Source organism: Fusarium poae, chromosome 3 (genome assembly GCF_019609905.1).
Source record: "Fusarium poae strain DAOMC 252244 chromosome 3, whole genome shotgun sequence".
Classification (NCBI taxonomy): Eukaryota; Fungi; Ascomycota; class Sordariomycetes; order Hypocreales; family Nectriaceae; genus Fusarium; species Fusarium poae.
This window is the reverse complement of record NC_058401.1, coordinates 2,819,412-2,834,327: the sequence shown is the minus strand read 5'-3', so window position 1 is coordinate 2,834,327 and position 14,916 is coordinate 2,819,412. Positions and strand designations below refer to the sequence as shown.

Genomic DNA, 14,916 nt, shown 5'->3' with positions numbered 1-14,916 from the left:
GAAGGCTCGGAAAAGTGTTTGGGGTGATAGTTGAGTTAAAATGAATAGCCAGGTAGAAAAATTAGAGATGGTAGGGGTTGGTTGCGTTGCGTTGCTTGCTTGTAACCCAGACGGATGGATGGGTATGGATATGGATTATATGATATGAGATGAGATGGAGAATGGGTAAGCTGGATCGAGAGGAAAGCCCTGGTTCTGGGCTTGGCTTGTTTGGTACCGTAAGGTTGGTTGGTTGGTTGGTTGGTTGGTTGGGAGGTTGCTTGCTTGTGATGTTACTAGACCAGGGGGTGTGTGATGAGGATCCGCGGCTATTTTGGCGATACGGGAGAGGTATCCGTAGTTGACAACACCCAACTAAGGCAATGTATTCTCAGGTACGGTACGGTACGTCTTGTAATTAATAGGCAACCGATACAGTAAAATAATAAGAAACCAAGGCCGTGCTTGTTGGATTTCGGTTTCGGAGGTTCGCGGGTCCTTGTTGACGATCAAAAGAGATTTGCAATGAGGGGAAGAGGAGAAGGGGCAAGAAAAGATGAAGGGGGAAATGGATGTCTTTATTAATCTGTTGCTTCTATTGAAAATGTTTGCTTTTTTTTGTATTGATGGATGACATTCGTCCCTCAGCTCCGTTGAGTTCACTTCAGGTATCCGTAGAAAGAGAGGGATCTCCCCACCCCCCACCAGAGAGGACGGGCACCTACTTGGAGGGCGGGGAGGGGTTTGTTAGGTGGGCTGAAAGCCGAAGGTGAAGCGCCGCAGTGGGAGAGACAGGCTAGGCAGGTACCTAGAGGTAGCTAGGGGACGCACTAATTACATCTACCAAAAACGCCCAGAGCGGATCCGTGTCATCATTGAGAAAACGGACCTACTTTTTTATGTTATTTTCCTCGGAAACTGGAGACAAGAAGACCAAGACGAGACCAAGACAAGACAAGACGACGAGACGAGACGAGACGTCTCGCACCCCCATTAGAACTTCGGCTTTGGCTTGGGATTAGTTTGACTTGACTTGCTTGATCTTGGCTTGTTCCAATCTAGTCATAACGGTGTCGGCACAATCCTCGTTGCAATCTCAGCTATCTGCGAGTTACGCTGTATTGTTACCGTATGAATCCGTATTCATTCATCCTAGAAAAATCAATCAACGGCCAAGAACCTTGTTACCCGGCGCGGAAACAATATGGACCCAATAGGATAAATCCCCCTTGCTTGCTTGCGGGTTGATGTATCAGTTCGCTACCTGAACCTTTTGTTATGTACGTACGTGACAATCCCTGTCCACCGACAGCCAATGTCAGGTACCTGTTTCACTCTCCTCTCGGGACTGCACAGTAATACAGTGGACATTGATCACCTACCTAGAAAGGGATTGTTCACGAGGATGTTTTATGATGATCAGTCAGTCACTCAATCAATCAGTCGAGACAACAAACGGCAAAATTATGCCGTCAAACAGTAGCACCTCATTTATCAGACCATCACAGGTGGAAGCGGCTGTTTCCTTTTCAACAGCACCACCTGTCAATTATCTAGAATAGTTGTCTTGTCAACGTTTGGCTGTTCGCCTGTCCTTTGGTCCCTGATGATCAGCAGCGTACTAGATCCTGTTGGGGCAAACTTGAAAGCCTAGGGCTTGGCTTGGTCCGGTTAATGTCTTTGATTGTCGGATTACGGGTTAGCTCTTTTGGCAGTTGGAATGCGCGGCAATGTTCCTTGTTTAGTTTTTCGTCTCTCGCCCTCTTTAACCGTGATGCGATGCAATACCAGCGAAGCTTCTTGTTCCGCGCACGCGTTCTACTGTCCATCTATTGAACGAAGTCTTCGCGAATGCCGAGAGAAGCGAAACAAGAGATCAACTATTATTTGTCATAGGTACAGTATCCCAGTCTTATTGGCTGGTTGCCTCAGTCCTTGTCATGTTCTCGTGAGGAAACAAGACGAGACAGAACAGAACAGACATGAAGCGCTCCGTTAACCCGTCCGTTCTTGTCCCGTCATTAGTGGCAGCATCCGTCTCCGGTGCAGCATCCGCTCCTACTGTACGATCCCGCTCGTGCAAAGGTCGACAGATGGATACAGTATCTCATCTTGGGATTTGTTCCCGTCCAATGGATGCCTCTTCGCCCTGGCTAGCGGCCATCTATCTCGACCGGCCCGTTCAGAGGCTAGGTAATAGAGAGATGGCTAAGGGGGTGGGGACACACGGATGGTCACGCACGAACGCACGCACGCACACGCACGCAGCCAGCGAGCCAGCCAATGTTGCCGCATCTATCTCGCACGGTTGGGGCATCGCATCACTCGACTCGAGATTAGATGAACCCTTGAAATACACAGTTGATAGGTTGGCTTCTCTCCCGGCGGCAAAACGGGACAACATATCAGTGCAGGGGAAGACGAGACGAGACTCCAAAAGCAAATACAGTGTAATTAGGTACCTAGGCAAGGCAACATTGCAACATTCCTCTTGTTCCAGGAACCCGGCCTCAGGGTATCAGAAAAATTGACCGCTATAAGCATAAGAGACGAAATTAGTAGGTCACTTTATGCTCCTTAGACTATGGTTCTTAGACTACTTATTTTTATATCCTAAGACTTGGGAGGCCATTTCTTATGCAAATCCACTAGCCCGGATCTTTGCAGCACATGTGGATGTACGGTAGGTATCCGTATTTTGGAACTCTTTTATCGCCCCGACAAGGCAGACCATCATGATTCCTGTATAATTCCGAAAGTAACCACTGAATGCCAAGAGCCCTCTTGTGCTTCCAAGAAGCTATAGACGACTGAGGCTAAGTAAAAAAGCCATCGCGGCACAACTCTGTCTATCCTTCGTTTAAGAAAGTTTGATGTTCGTTTAGAAAGTTACGTACATAACGGAATGTGGCACTTGACTCGCTCGCTTGTTTATCCACCCGCCTCAAGGCAATGGGCTGCACGTACCTGGTAAGCTTGAAGCTATGAATGTCTACAGTTTTTTGTCCTTCGGTAGATTTCCTGGCTTTTGATATTAACTAACGACGTTAGAAGGGTCGATCAACAGTCAATTAGCTGGATGTAGGTAGTCGGATCCCCATCTGTCGAGCGTCTAGACTCTTGTCTTTTGCCTTGCGCTAAATCAATCTCGATGATTTCATGCTACATACCCATTCATAGCTTCAGATGCTATCTGATCAGATTAGGTCAAAATATCAACTCCACCAACGGACCAGAAGACTGTTGAGTCTATACTCTATATTCCAGAGGCGTCTGTCTTTGCTCCTTCTGCCACTTATTGTCTCTTATCCCACTGTGCTACCGGTGATTCAGGTATTGTACCTCGATAGGTACTAAGGCTAGTAAGGTATCCTTATTCGCATCCCTCATCAATATGCTCAGCGAATAGCGAATATTCATCACCACCGTAATTGTAAAAGTCTATACCGCGGACCGCCATCGGAGGCTTAAGTTTAGTTAACTCCCACCACTTGCAATCCTCCCAAGCAGCTTCCAGTAACACTCAAGGTTCTCATCTGAGCGCCTCCTTACATGAAATTCGAAAGCACTTCCATTTTTGCTCTTGGGCTTCTTCGATGGAAGCTTCTACGTCAAACAACGCTGCTGACTCAAGGTTCTTCTTCACATACCTCAAACGGATCATACCTTGAATTGCGGTTCCGCCGTGGAACGTCCAGAAGGAAATTAGTTCTGCCGATGGAAGCCCGTACCTACTTTCTTGCATCCAGAGTCTATTCTGCTTTTTGTTCTGTGGATGCGCACTAGACCACCACCTTTCGCTTTTCCCCAAAGTCAAAAGTCGCTGCCACATTCCAACCACCAGAACTAATGAATGATGCTGATGTATACGGAGTAACACTTACCCAAATCCCCTTTCTCGGGGCATTGATGGGACCCGTGTGCCCGGTACTGTACTGGCTGCTGCGATTGCGGATGGGGCTTCAAGTTCTAGACAAGTTGAAGAAGCCATCAAGGCTGCGCTTGTTGTCATTGTATGATAATGATGGAATTTACCATAAGATACTACCAAAAAAGCCTATCATGACTTTCATCATTCATTCTTGTTCACTAAACACTTGCCAAGAAGACTGTTTCTTCATTCATCGGCATATAGAGGGGGAGGTGGCTGAAGTCTGTTTTATTCGTGAGAAAACTCTAGTAAATTAATTAATAGGCAATTGCAACCAATACACATATCGAATTGCCTTGGCACTCCGAGACAATAGAAAAAATATTATGGTTGTATTGTTACCTACTCCAGGTATGGGTTTGTTTGTCCTCATCCAGGAACCAACTCCGAGACCACCCTTACCATTAGTGTCTGTAAAGACATAAATCAACCACATGCCTATTAAATGAGCATGATTTGTGCTTCTTTGGTCGCCACCTCTTGGCTATCCGTCCTATTGTCCGCATTCTGGGTATCCCCAAGCACATCATCTTGCATTCCGTCAATGACAGTATTCCTCATGTCTGTTCTTACTTGGCCCGGTTAAACAGTTGACAAGGCGTTGGCAGCAACAAGACGTTTTCTACTAAGATGGAGGCTAGGGCTGTTTATGCAAGCCGAAGTAACCATCACCTTTGCCAGCCGTGAGCGAAGCAAGCTACCTTATTCAAGCACACCTACCTCTACGCCCAACATGATCAACCCAACTTAACCTCTTCTAGGCAACCTGATCATTGTCTCCGGCAGTGATAACCCACCCTCTTATCTTGCCAACTGCCACGTCGATCCGGGACCCCAGAATCTGGTAATTAGCGTGAGCCATATACCCTTTTAAGTTCCAAAGCATCATCACAACTGGTACCTTCTCACCTGTCGCAAATGTCAAGATTTGTGGCGGCAAGCTTCCAGAAACAATCCGGCAACTCATCTGAACTCCTAGTCCCAAAAGTGATATGCCATGGGAAATCGTGACATAGAGTACCGTGTAGTAGATTGCGAGACCCTCAACTGATGGGAAATACTCTGGGTAAATAAGTGCACGCTATTTCTTCGAATGCCCATTTGGCAGTATATGCGACAATTATCGGACACGCCCCTTTCTGTCACTCTGTCAAGATCCCGCGGTGATCGATCATGACAATGGCAGCTTCGTGATGTGGATCGGGATGAACTCCGACTCAGACATGTCAAGGTTAGTGTTCATATGTTGACTTCATGAGTCGGGTCGAGGTATGTAGAAGCCACCGGCAGGCTCTCCTAGTAGCAGCTCGAGGTTAAGATGTTTTTGCTAAAGATGTCCCGGGCAAAGGACGGTGCATCTAAGTCTCGGTATGGGTGTTCATCGAGGAGTCTAAGCTAGTTGTATGAGTTGGTAACTTGACATTGGTATCCCAGGTATTCTGCAATATTACCTAGAACATAAGAGGCATACTTGAACAATAGCTATAGTATACAAAGGGGTCTTCTTTCCTGATGTTTTTTGGGTAAGAAAGAAGAAAGTGTCTACCATTGTCATAAGTTTTTAGAGCTTTTATTCTGATATAAAGTCACCTTTGTTAAATCTTACTGAAAAGTATAGCCTTATGCCTTATAATATTATTTTTCTATCGAAATTATACTGTTTTAAATTATCTTACTTCTTTATAAAATAATAGAAAAGTCTCATCCTGTATAATAGTATACAAAGGTGCTTTGTGAGATGATGATAAACGTAGAATAATGATGTTGTTCGTTAATTCACAACTTTGAACAAAGACTCAGTTTCTGCAGGTAGGTAGTTGCAGTTACACGGGCTCGGACATAATTAGGCAACTCCATTTTCACAGAGTCAGACAAAACAGACTTGATTTCGTAGTAATATCCGAATGCCTTTGACTCTCTTGGGTGTTTTCTCATACTCTGATATCATGCGATACTGTATATGAGGTGTTGCCGCAAAATGTATCTTATCAACGTTAAAATCTTCATTAGACTTGCACAAATGTAAATAGAATCTGGAATAAATTCTCTTTGATTCGCATTGGATAAGTAGGCTGTGCGCAGATTTTTAGGCAGACGAGCAGTAACTAACTGTGTTGCTAGTTACAGCTGGCTGGCGCCTTAGGATGTGAATGCCCTCGTTTTCCACCCAACTGTCACTGCCATGCAGCTGTCACAAATCTCTAGTTATATTTTTACAAACGCGAAAAATAAAAAATCCAACACAAGCTAATTCGAATAGCAAACGATGCTGGGGTTCTCCCCTTTAACCTTCATCTGCAGTTAACTTCTTTCATCCTCTTGTTCACCGTAACAGCATTCTTCACAAACCAATTGTTCAGAACAGTCACTCACAAACCACCCATTTCTTTCCATCACTATTTGATCAGGAAATTATTCTTCATCTTTCTTCAATTCATCACACTTACTACTACTGCTGCTATCAATCACTTACTTCGGCTACTCTCAATCACCGCCAATATGCTCTGGCGTCAAAAACCCCTTGGGTATGATCCCAAAGATTTCCCCGACTACAAGCTTTATCAGAATCACGAGACTGGTTTCCAGCAATTATTGAAGCAGTGGCCTATCATCTTCACTTTCATTACATGGTCTTTCACCTTTTTGTTTTCCATCCTCACCATCATCAACGAGTGGTTCTGGATGATCATTCGCGATCCTCTTCAATACGGCAAGGCGAATGCCTGGATCATCAAACAGTATCACGGATGCCCTACCGTCTTCCAGATGACCTATGGAGCAGCCATCACTGTCTGGTTCTTCAGCATCCTCTACCGTATTATCATTGCGATTTGCGGCGTTCTACTTGGTGCCTACAACGATCCTGCGTGGGCTGTCAATCAGGCCTTGACTTTCTCATCATACGTGGAGGATCTTGTGTTTGGCGGCGGCACTTTGATCGCTTGTACCATCTTCAACTTTGCTTACTCTTCCATCGTCCTTCTCCACGACGTATCGGTCCACTCCTTCAGTGGAATGATCATCTTGCTCATTGCGGTTGTCCTCTTCCAGCTACACCACTACCTCTTCGTTTACAACCCCGAGGCCACAAAAGAATCCACCCAGCCGCTCAAAGGAATTATCAACAATTCATCCGTGGACGCAATGCGATCCCCAAACACCAATATGGGGAGCTACCAAGTACCCACACCTCTCACGGGATCCTCGCTCCAGAGAATACCATACAACCCACCATGGCGAAGCAGCCCAGGACGCTGCTTCCGGGCCCCTACTACACCCTCAACTGGATCAACTACATCATCTTCTAACTCATCGCCCCCTGATCCTACTCCTTTTCGACGACGACCTAGCCCGAAATCCAACAAACCTCCTGGAGCCTCATATGTCGCAGTGTCCCCTAAATCTGTCGAAAAGCTGCGTAATGATGGCTACGGGGTCCCAGAGCCCACCAGAGAGACAACTTACTCCTGGGACTCGCCCATCGGCGATGAGCGTCTTGCTCAGCTCCGGCGACGAGCCCAGCTCCACGTCAAACCCAGCCCTCCCAAGTTCAAGGAAGTCGAGCAACACAAGGCCGAGGCCGAAGATGAGGCTAGATTTGTCCATTCTGTCGTGCCTACTAAGACCCAGTGGGTTTACTCTTCCCTTGATGCTGTCGAGCGACGAATCGCAATCATCACCGACGAAGTTAAAGACCTCGGCACAAAGGTCGACTCGTTCAAAGAAGCAGGCATCGTTCGACCTATCCCTGAGCCCTCAGATGATCTGCAAGCATCACCCCGAACCCAGAAGCGCGAAGCCACTCTGGTCGAGAGAGAGCGCATCAAGGCCGCCATGACTCATTACGTACCCGAGATCGAGAACGCCGCAATGGCCATTCTGAAGCAACAGCATGGCGTCGAGGAGCTGCTGGACCGAACCGAGAATCTTATTGCAAAAGCTGGTAAAACCGGATGCGCCGTCTCCCGTGCCGTGTCTGGTGAAGTGGAGGACTGCAGAGTCAAGATTAAGAATATGTTTGGCGATGCCAGGCAGACACTGATCAAAGCTCGATCCATCGAAGAGCTTTGCGAAGATCGTCGCGTGAAGCTGACAGATGAAGCCAACAAATTGAAGCGTCTGGACCGGGCTCATCTGCTCTTGTTGGAAATCAACGCCAAGAAGCGCGAGATTGAAATGCACCGATCGGTGATCACAATCGAGAGTCGGTAATGGATGGTATACCAATTGTCATCATGTACCAACAAAATCAAAATCAACAGAACACGGTAGCGATTGGATCTACAGGACCAGGTTTGTTGCGGAGTTGGGGATTATCATCACGAGAGCTGTGCATTGTCTTTATATAGAGAGCATCGATAAAACATTCATGGATCAGTCGACAGAGGGTTAAGGAAGGATATGCCCAAAGCTTTATGTACATGAGACTGCCATGGTTTAATTATTTCTTGAGATGAACCATGTTACTATTTACAGAGATTTTATATTCATGAGTGCTCGTAGTGACGTTCTAAGTAGCCCGGATCTAATGAGAGGACAGGTAATATAACTTGTAATGTGAATCTTGTTGGTGATGAGTCAATTATTATTTGATATGCTTACATGAGATAGGACACAATGATATACGGTGATTATTGATCAGATGAAGTAAAACTATTCATGTACTTGATAGTGGCAATCTGCTTGATTGCCAATCTTTGTATGTAAATTGGGTATCGCACATAAACAACGCATGTATGTAGTCATGAAGACAGTTTCAGAACCATTTCATCCTCAAATCAGTTCTCCGACTAGCTCACAAACAGAACAGATGATCATCAAGACCACCAAAGAAGAAAATAGACCTCCGTTTAATAACCAGTTGACTGAACCCCGTGAATCTCCCAATAGAGACCACCCTTCGCCTTGCCATCCTCGGTATTACACTGGACAGAACCACGAGCTGCCATCTCCGTACCATCAGAGTTGTCGAGAACAGCCTTTTGCATGATCCACACAATGTCTTCGTCACCAACCATCAATCCCTTGTCGGCACGGACGGAAAACGCGCAGGAACCAGACTTGACCACATCGACGTGGCCGTTTCCGAAAGCATACTCGTTGTCGTCTTCACAAGCGCGGGGGACGACGAAAGTGCCGTTGCGGGATCCGAAGCTAGACAGAAGGGCAGCGCAATCGCGATAGTTGGCACGCTTGGTGTCCTTAGGGGCCTCGCGGCCGACGTAGGTATCCTCATCGCAGGCCTTGACCGATTCACAGGTGGCGGACCAGTAGGTGAAGGGATCCCCAGAAGCGGTGGGAGTTGAAGTCGTGACGGCTATCATTTCATCTTTGGTAGGTGTAGCAGCAGGTGCAATAGCAGGCGCAGGCGCAGGCGCAGCGGCAGCCAGGCCGATGAAGATGGTGATAAAATTGACGAAACGCATTTTGGTGGGTGTTGCTTCTTTCTCTCTTGTTTGGCTGTGATGATGATTTGCGCAGGTATTTTTCAGCGAGGAGGGAAAATAGTGACGAGAGTCGTTTGTTGTAGAAAATAAACACACAAGTCGATTGTGATTGATTCAAAGGAGTGTAACGGACCAGCGGGTGATCAACACCAAGATTGTTAAACGAGTGACTGGAAAAGAAGAACGCAACGCGCTGCGGCGAGAGAAGAGAGAGAAAACAAGCTCTTTTTTAGCAAGTGAAATGTTTCAAAGGCAGTTGGACGAAAAGAGAGAAAGTAGAAGAGAGCGGGAAACGAATTATTTGAGATGCAGGTGACTAGGTATGGAAATGCCGGGTTGGTGAGCGATCAGACAGTTTCAAGTAGAGTGGACGAGTATGAAACACGGACCACTATGGAGATATGGAGATATGGTGATGATGATGATCATTAATTCTTTCTTACAAGAGAATATATTTTTGGGATATTGCTTTACAATATGTCGCCCAGAAAAACATTACTGTCTTGTGTACATATTGTCCTGGAATCAGAGTCTCCATCTCATCAGTCCAAGTTGGCAGATGTTGACAGCTGTTTGGCGGGTTTCGTTAGATTGCGATGATCATTTAGCGGAGGATCTTTTGGTGTTTATAAGGTCAAAAGGACCGGATGGTTGTTTCGTATTTAATGCCGTAATCATGCAGCCACACTAAATGACGAAAGAAGAAGGGAAAAAAAACAGAGAGCGACCTGTTTAAGATGAAAACTAACGGGTGACTATTTTTAAACAAATGATAGTATGTTTGCGATGATTTCTTTGATAGGTAGTCCGGACTATATTTGTAGTTTTAGAATATAGTGGCTAATGTTTGGGGCATCAGAACAGAGATATCTACCCTCTGAACCCAAAAGGTGCTTCTGTGATGAAAATAAATTAGTACTTGTCTTGCTATGTCTATCTTTACCAATACATTCATTCACCTTTGAAACGCTCCATATGGACTGCCTTGGCCAGATCCCTTGCGCATAACTCAATACAGCCTCGCATCCAGTCGAGATCAGCATTCCTGCATGTTTGAACTACCAACCAAATACTGGTACGGGTACAGTAACGATAGTTGAAGCCAAAACCTGACATGATAGGTTAGTAGTTAGTATTGACATGGCCATAACTCATTCTCCCCGTACTATTCTACCCTGGCAAAGTTTAAAAGACCTTCACTGTTACATAGTTTATTGTAACTTTCACGATGAAAATTATTCATCATCTTCTCCAGCTTCAGGGTATCAGAAAAATTGGCCGCTGGGGCATAAGAGACGAAATTAGTAGGTCACTTTATGCTCCTTAGACTATGGCTCTTAGACTACTTATTTCCATCTGTGATCTAAAACTTAGGAGGTCATTTTTTCTGCTACCCACTAGTCCCCCAGCCCGACAGTGGAGTAACGTGACGCTTCAGTGGAAAACCCCTTCTGACCCCCACCTACTCTGTGCGTAACCCAGCGGTTCATTGCCCCCGATCCAGGGAGTTTGATGACGCGAAAAGCATTGACCACTCACCTATTTGCCGACCGATTCTTTTTTTGTTGGCCGACGAGAGTTGAATATGACTTCATCCCTTTGTGGATCGTTTTTTCTTACCAGATACAGGTAACCATGAATAAGTCTTGGCCGGCAAATGCCTCTTATTACATGTGAGAAATGGTTATTCTTGGTACGCCCTGGTTCAATCCCACGGTTGATACAAACCAATATTGATAAATACATTATTAATGATAATTTGAATTACTTCACCCTCTCGCATCTCTCATGTATCATGCCCGTCAGTACCCATATGATGATCGTCATTCATACCTCTCGGGGTCCTTTTCTTGGCTCCAGTCTTGGCTCCACGTAAAAACGATGATAGACAAAGGACAAACAGAAAAAAAAACCTGAAAAACCGACACACATTACAGTTGGTGCATGTGACCCCCGAAAGAAAGAAGGGCCAGCCACTGTTGGTGATTATGATGATGATGGAGGAGGAACGGTGATCATCGGCCTGTGTCCATTTGCTCGGAACTTCGGCCTAGGTTTGACCACAGGACAGGACCTGAGGGAGGACCCCTTCTTTTTTCTTTCTCCCACTACTAACTATTCGGTGTAACTCAACTCGCCGTTACTTGACTCGATTCCCGAGACCCGGACAAGCTGCCAATGTCTTAGTTGGGTTTTGACAACTGCGGGACCATGTCTGACTGATATCATCGTCATCATGTACCGAAGGAACATTAACTAACAAAAAAGATTGTCAGGTGAAAGGGAAAAAAAAGATAGAACGAGGAAATCATTCGACCTTCAATCAAATCCAGTTCTTGGTCTCATGTGCTTGCCATCCATTAACTTGGTAAATTCATAACCTCTCCAAACCTCTTATTTTATTTTGTACTTCCCCTTCTTTCTCTCGTCTTCCTCACTTATACCGATCTAGTCCTTCAAAAGCCCCCTCGTCATCATGAAAACTGCCTCTCAACCTTCAGCTCCTCACAATGCAGCAAGCAAAATAAAACATCTTGTCGGCAAGATCCGCCGCCAATCGCACCCCCCACCACCCGAATACTCTTCAGCCTCTCCCTCATCAACTGCAAACCCATCTCGGGAATCCTCAACATGTCCTCTGCCACACATCGGCAGGCACAGCCAACGTAGTAGCCGTCGTGGCTCAGCCTCCGAAGAAGATGAACGCGTCCACGATCTTGAGCTTTGGAATGCAGCTTACGATGTGCTCAAGAGAGATAACACATCTTCTGGTCTTGTACTCGCGTACGAGAGTATTATCTCTCACGCACTGCCTGATTCGCTAAGGCCGGGTCACAATGGAAACTGTGACGGATTACCAACCGACGGTGATAAGAGAACTGAGCTCATGATGATGATTGCAAAGTCTGGACTGGAGCGTGAGGTCAAGGAAGTATCTCAGACAGATTCGGGCGACGGCGAGGCGAGAGAATATCTGATTCAGACAAGGTCGATCATAGCTTCATTATTAGACGACCAACCCAGCGCCGCCATCGCATGGGCGGGTTTCTGCTCTCTAACGCCTGTAGGTTTCAATTCCAATCGAGTAAACAACAGCGCTAACCAAATTGACAGCTGCTTCTTGATCCTCTCATCCGACACGATGATATCCGTCACGGCTTTGTCCATATTACAAATGCCATTCCCCACTACATGACACTACACCGCGCTCTCCATCCTTCATCGTGGAAATCGCTCCCCGACTTTCAACGCCTACAACCGCAACTCCACCAAACCCTCTTAAACCTCTACTGCCGCATCCTCGAGTATGAGATGAACATTGTCTGCGCCGCTGCGAGTGCCTGGAACATGGCCGCTCGCAACGTCGTTGACTGGCATGGCTGGAAGGCCATGTCAGATGCCGTGAGAGACACCGACGCTGAGCTTATGAATCATGTCGATAAGAGCGGTACAGATGAGGCCAAGGCGATTATGGAGGTCCAGAGGAAGCTAGACCCTGAAGGAGGAGAGCGTGGTGAACCAACACACGACACTTTAAATCACAATATCTGAGAATTCAAAAAGCGAAGTAAACAACAAATGGAAAACAGTACTTTAGAGCAATTTTCTTTTTGTCTTTCTTTTCATTTTGTACGTAACAAGTCAATTGATTTGCTGCCAATAGTTACATAAGAGATCTATTCATTTACTTACCCGCAGCCCAAACTCCAAATCAAACCCCAAGCTTTTTGACTACCTACCTGAGGTCAGTCCGCACTTTTATCCGCATTTTATCTACCAAGGAGAACGGAATGCTGAATTTTCTTGACGGAAACTCGAATCTCGAGGAAAATCTCCAAAAGAGTCTTACCAAGAGACAGAAAATACGCCAAAAGAGAGACATTGAAATCATAGCCCAATGATTCCCGACTTTGGCAGAATACCTTGCTTATCAAGGTTACTCAGGCTACCTTGGTATGCGTCAAGATGTCGCTGCCAGCGACTGATGTCTGTCCGGAATCCAATCGCCCCCATCATCGCTGACCATCCGGGCACCTGATCCCGAGTCACAAGCTCGTACACGCGACAGATGATCTGATTAAACTCGGCCTGAGGCTTCATTGCAACCGCGTACAAGTGTCGCACCAGGTCAGCCCAGCCAGCGATGAAGTCAACGTCAAACGTGGACTCAGGGTAACGGAACTCGAGCGTGTTGTACTTGGACACCACCAGCGCACATCGGGTCGTTGTGTGCTCCATGCCCTCGTCGAACTTGCGGAGTGCAACCCCGAGGCTGGCGAGGTTGGGCTCGGACCATAAACGTCTCATGGCCCCCAGAAGGCCTTTGTCGACCTTCTTACGCCAGCTGAGCTGTACCATGGCTTCGTGGAGGGCGTGGATAAGCACCTCGTTCTCGGGCCATAACACAGGCTCACCGTCTTCCCTGGCGATCTTGGACTCAGTGCTGATGCGTGCTGAGTAAGGGGAAGAGGAGCGGAATGGATGGCACAAGGGATACAGCAGAGTGTCCTCGAGCAACCAAACCATGGTAGTGACGCGCAGAGCCGTGTTGAGCTTCATGTTTCCAGCGTCGTTGACGTGGAGGTGCAGCCCGCAGCCGGAATTAAGCCCAACTACCATGTTGCCCTGCACTGCCTTGAGGCACTTGCGGAGGGTAGGTAGCCCCTGGCTGAACTCCTCAGGACGGATAAGAATCGGGCTGTTGAGTTCAGTTCCGAACCAGTCGTATTTGTCAGAAGGTGTCTTTCCAGACTTACTAACGCAGTCTTTGGTAATATGGATCTCAGGAACGACGAACCAAGTGTTGGTCTTTTGGACTGGTCCAGCCAGGTCCGTAGCCGTCTCCTTATTCCACACTCGAATTTGTCCGCTGCTATCAGTGAGCGGGAGAACTGAAGTACCAGGGAGCTGGGCAGGGTCTGAGGACTCAGGTTGATACACGTTGCACGAGACGGCAACACCGGTGCTGGCGATTGTGTCGCATACCTTGTGAATGACAGCGGGCTTAATCTTTGTGTAGTCTCCCATCACGAGGCCCATATAAGCTTCAGGAGAGGAAGGACAGGTCCATCGAGTTTCGCCAGCCACAGCATTGGAGTCTGCAATCTGTAGTGCAACCATAAACTCCAGCTCGATGCCAACGCAGGTCGAATTGAGGGATGACATTTTGACGGTTGTGTCGAAATCTGTAGAGTGTTCTTCTCTGCAAGGAAAATCTGTGTCTGTCTGAATGTTGTGATAGTTTTTCAGCGATAGTAAAAACGATTCTGCTGAGCAAGTAGACGAAACTTGAGCCCGTAAAGGGCCATGATTTATAGTAGAAACTTGCATCTTTGAACACATCAGGAAGGGTTGAAGAATAAAGAACAATGGTGCTGTTCTGTACGTCTATATATATGTGTTCAAAGGTTTGAAGATGTAGTTTGTGAAAAGATTAGTGTGTCGGTCAAGTAAGAAGAACACCGGTTACATTAGACTTGTTAGTTATTGTTCACCGAAGAGCGGTCAGAACTTAAATAGCAGATCAAGGCTGTGAACAGAACTTTGACTTGGACGTGT

At 46.6% G+C, this 14,916-nt stretch overlaps 4 protein-coding genes across 4 annotated transcripts; 2 read left to right on the top strand and 2 right to left on the bottom strand.

The window, feature by feature from the left end:
- Positions 1–6,409: 6,409 nt before the first annotated feature.
- Positions 6,410–8,122, top strand: FPOAC1_008336 (uncharacterized protein; the record flags this gene model as incomplete). Its single annotated transcript, XM_044852780.1, has 1 exon — positions 6,410–8,122. The coding sequence occupies one exon, from the start codon at positions 6,410–6,412 to the stop codon at positions 8,120–8,122; it is 1,713 nt and encodes a 570-aa protein (XP_044705450.1).
- A 638-nt stretch (positions 8,123–8,760) lies between these two features.
- Positions 8,761–9,336, bottom strand: FPOAC1_008335 (uncharacterized protein; the record flags this gene model as incomplete). The annotated part of the gene is made up of 1 exon (XM_044852779.1): positions 8,761–9,336. One exon carries the CDS (start codon positions 9,334–9,336, stop codon positions 8,761–8,763), a length of 576 nt encoding a protein of 191 aa, XP_044705449.1.
- Positions 9,337–11,833: 2,497 nt separating this feature from the next.
- Positions 11,834–12,909, top strand: FPOAC1_008334 (uncharacterized protein; the record flags this gene model as incomplete). Its single annotated transcript, XM_044852778.1, has 2 exons — positions 11,834–12,421; positions 12,472–12,909. 2 exons carry the CDS (start codon positions 11,834–11,836, stop codon positions 12,907–12,909), a joined length of 1,026 nt encoding a protein of 341 aa, XP_044705448.1.
- A 336-nt stretch (positions 12,910–13,245) lies between these two features.
- FPOAC1_008333 (uncharacterized protein) lies at positions 13,246–14,523 on the bottom strand (the record flags this gene model as incomplete). The annotated part of the gene is made up of 1 exon (XM_044852777.1): positions 13,246–14,523. The coding sequence occupies one exon, from the start codon at positions 14,521–14,523 to the stop codon at positions 13,246–13,248; it is 1,278 nt and encodes a 425-aa protein (XP_044705447.1).
- Positions 14,524–14,916: the final 393 nt, after the last annotated feature.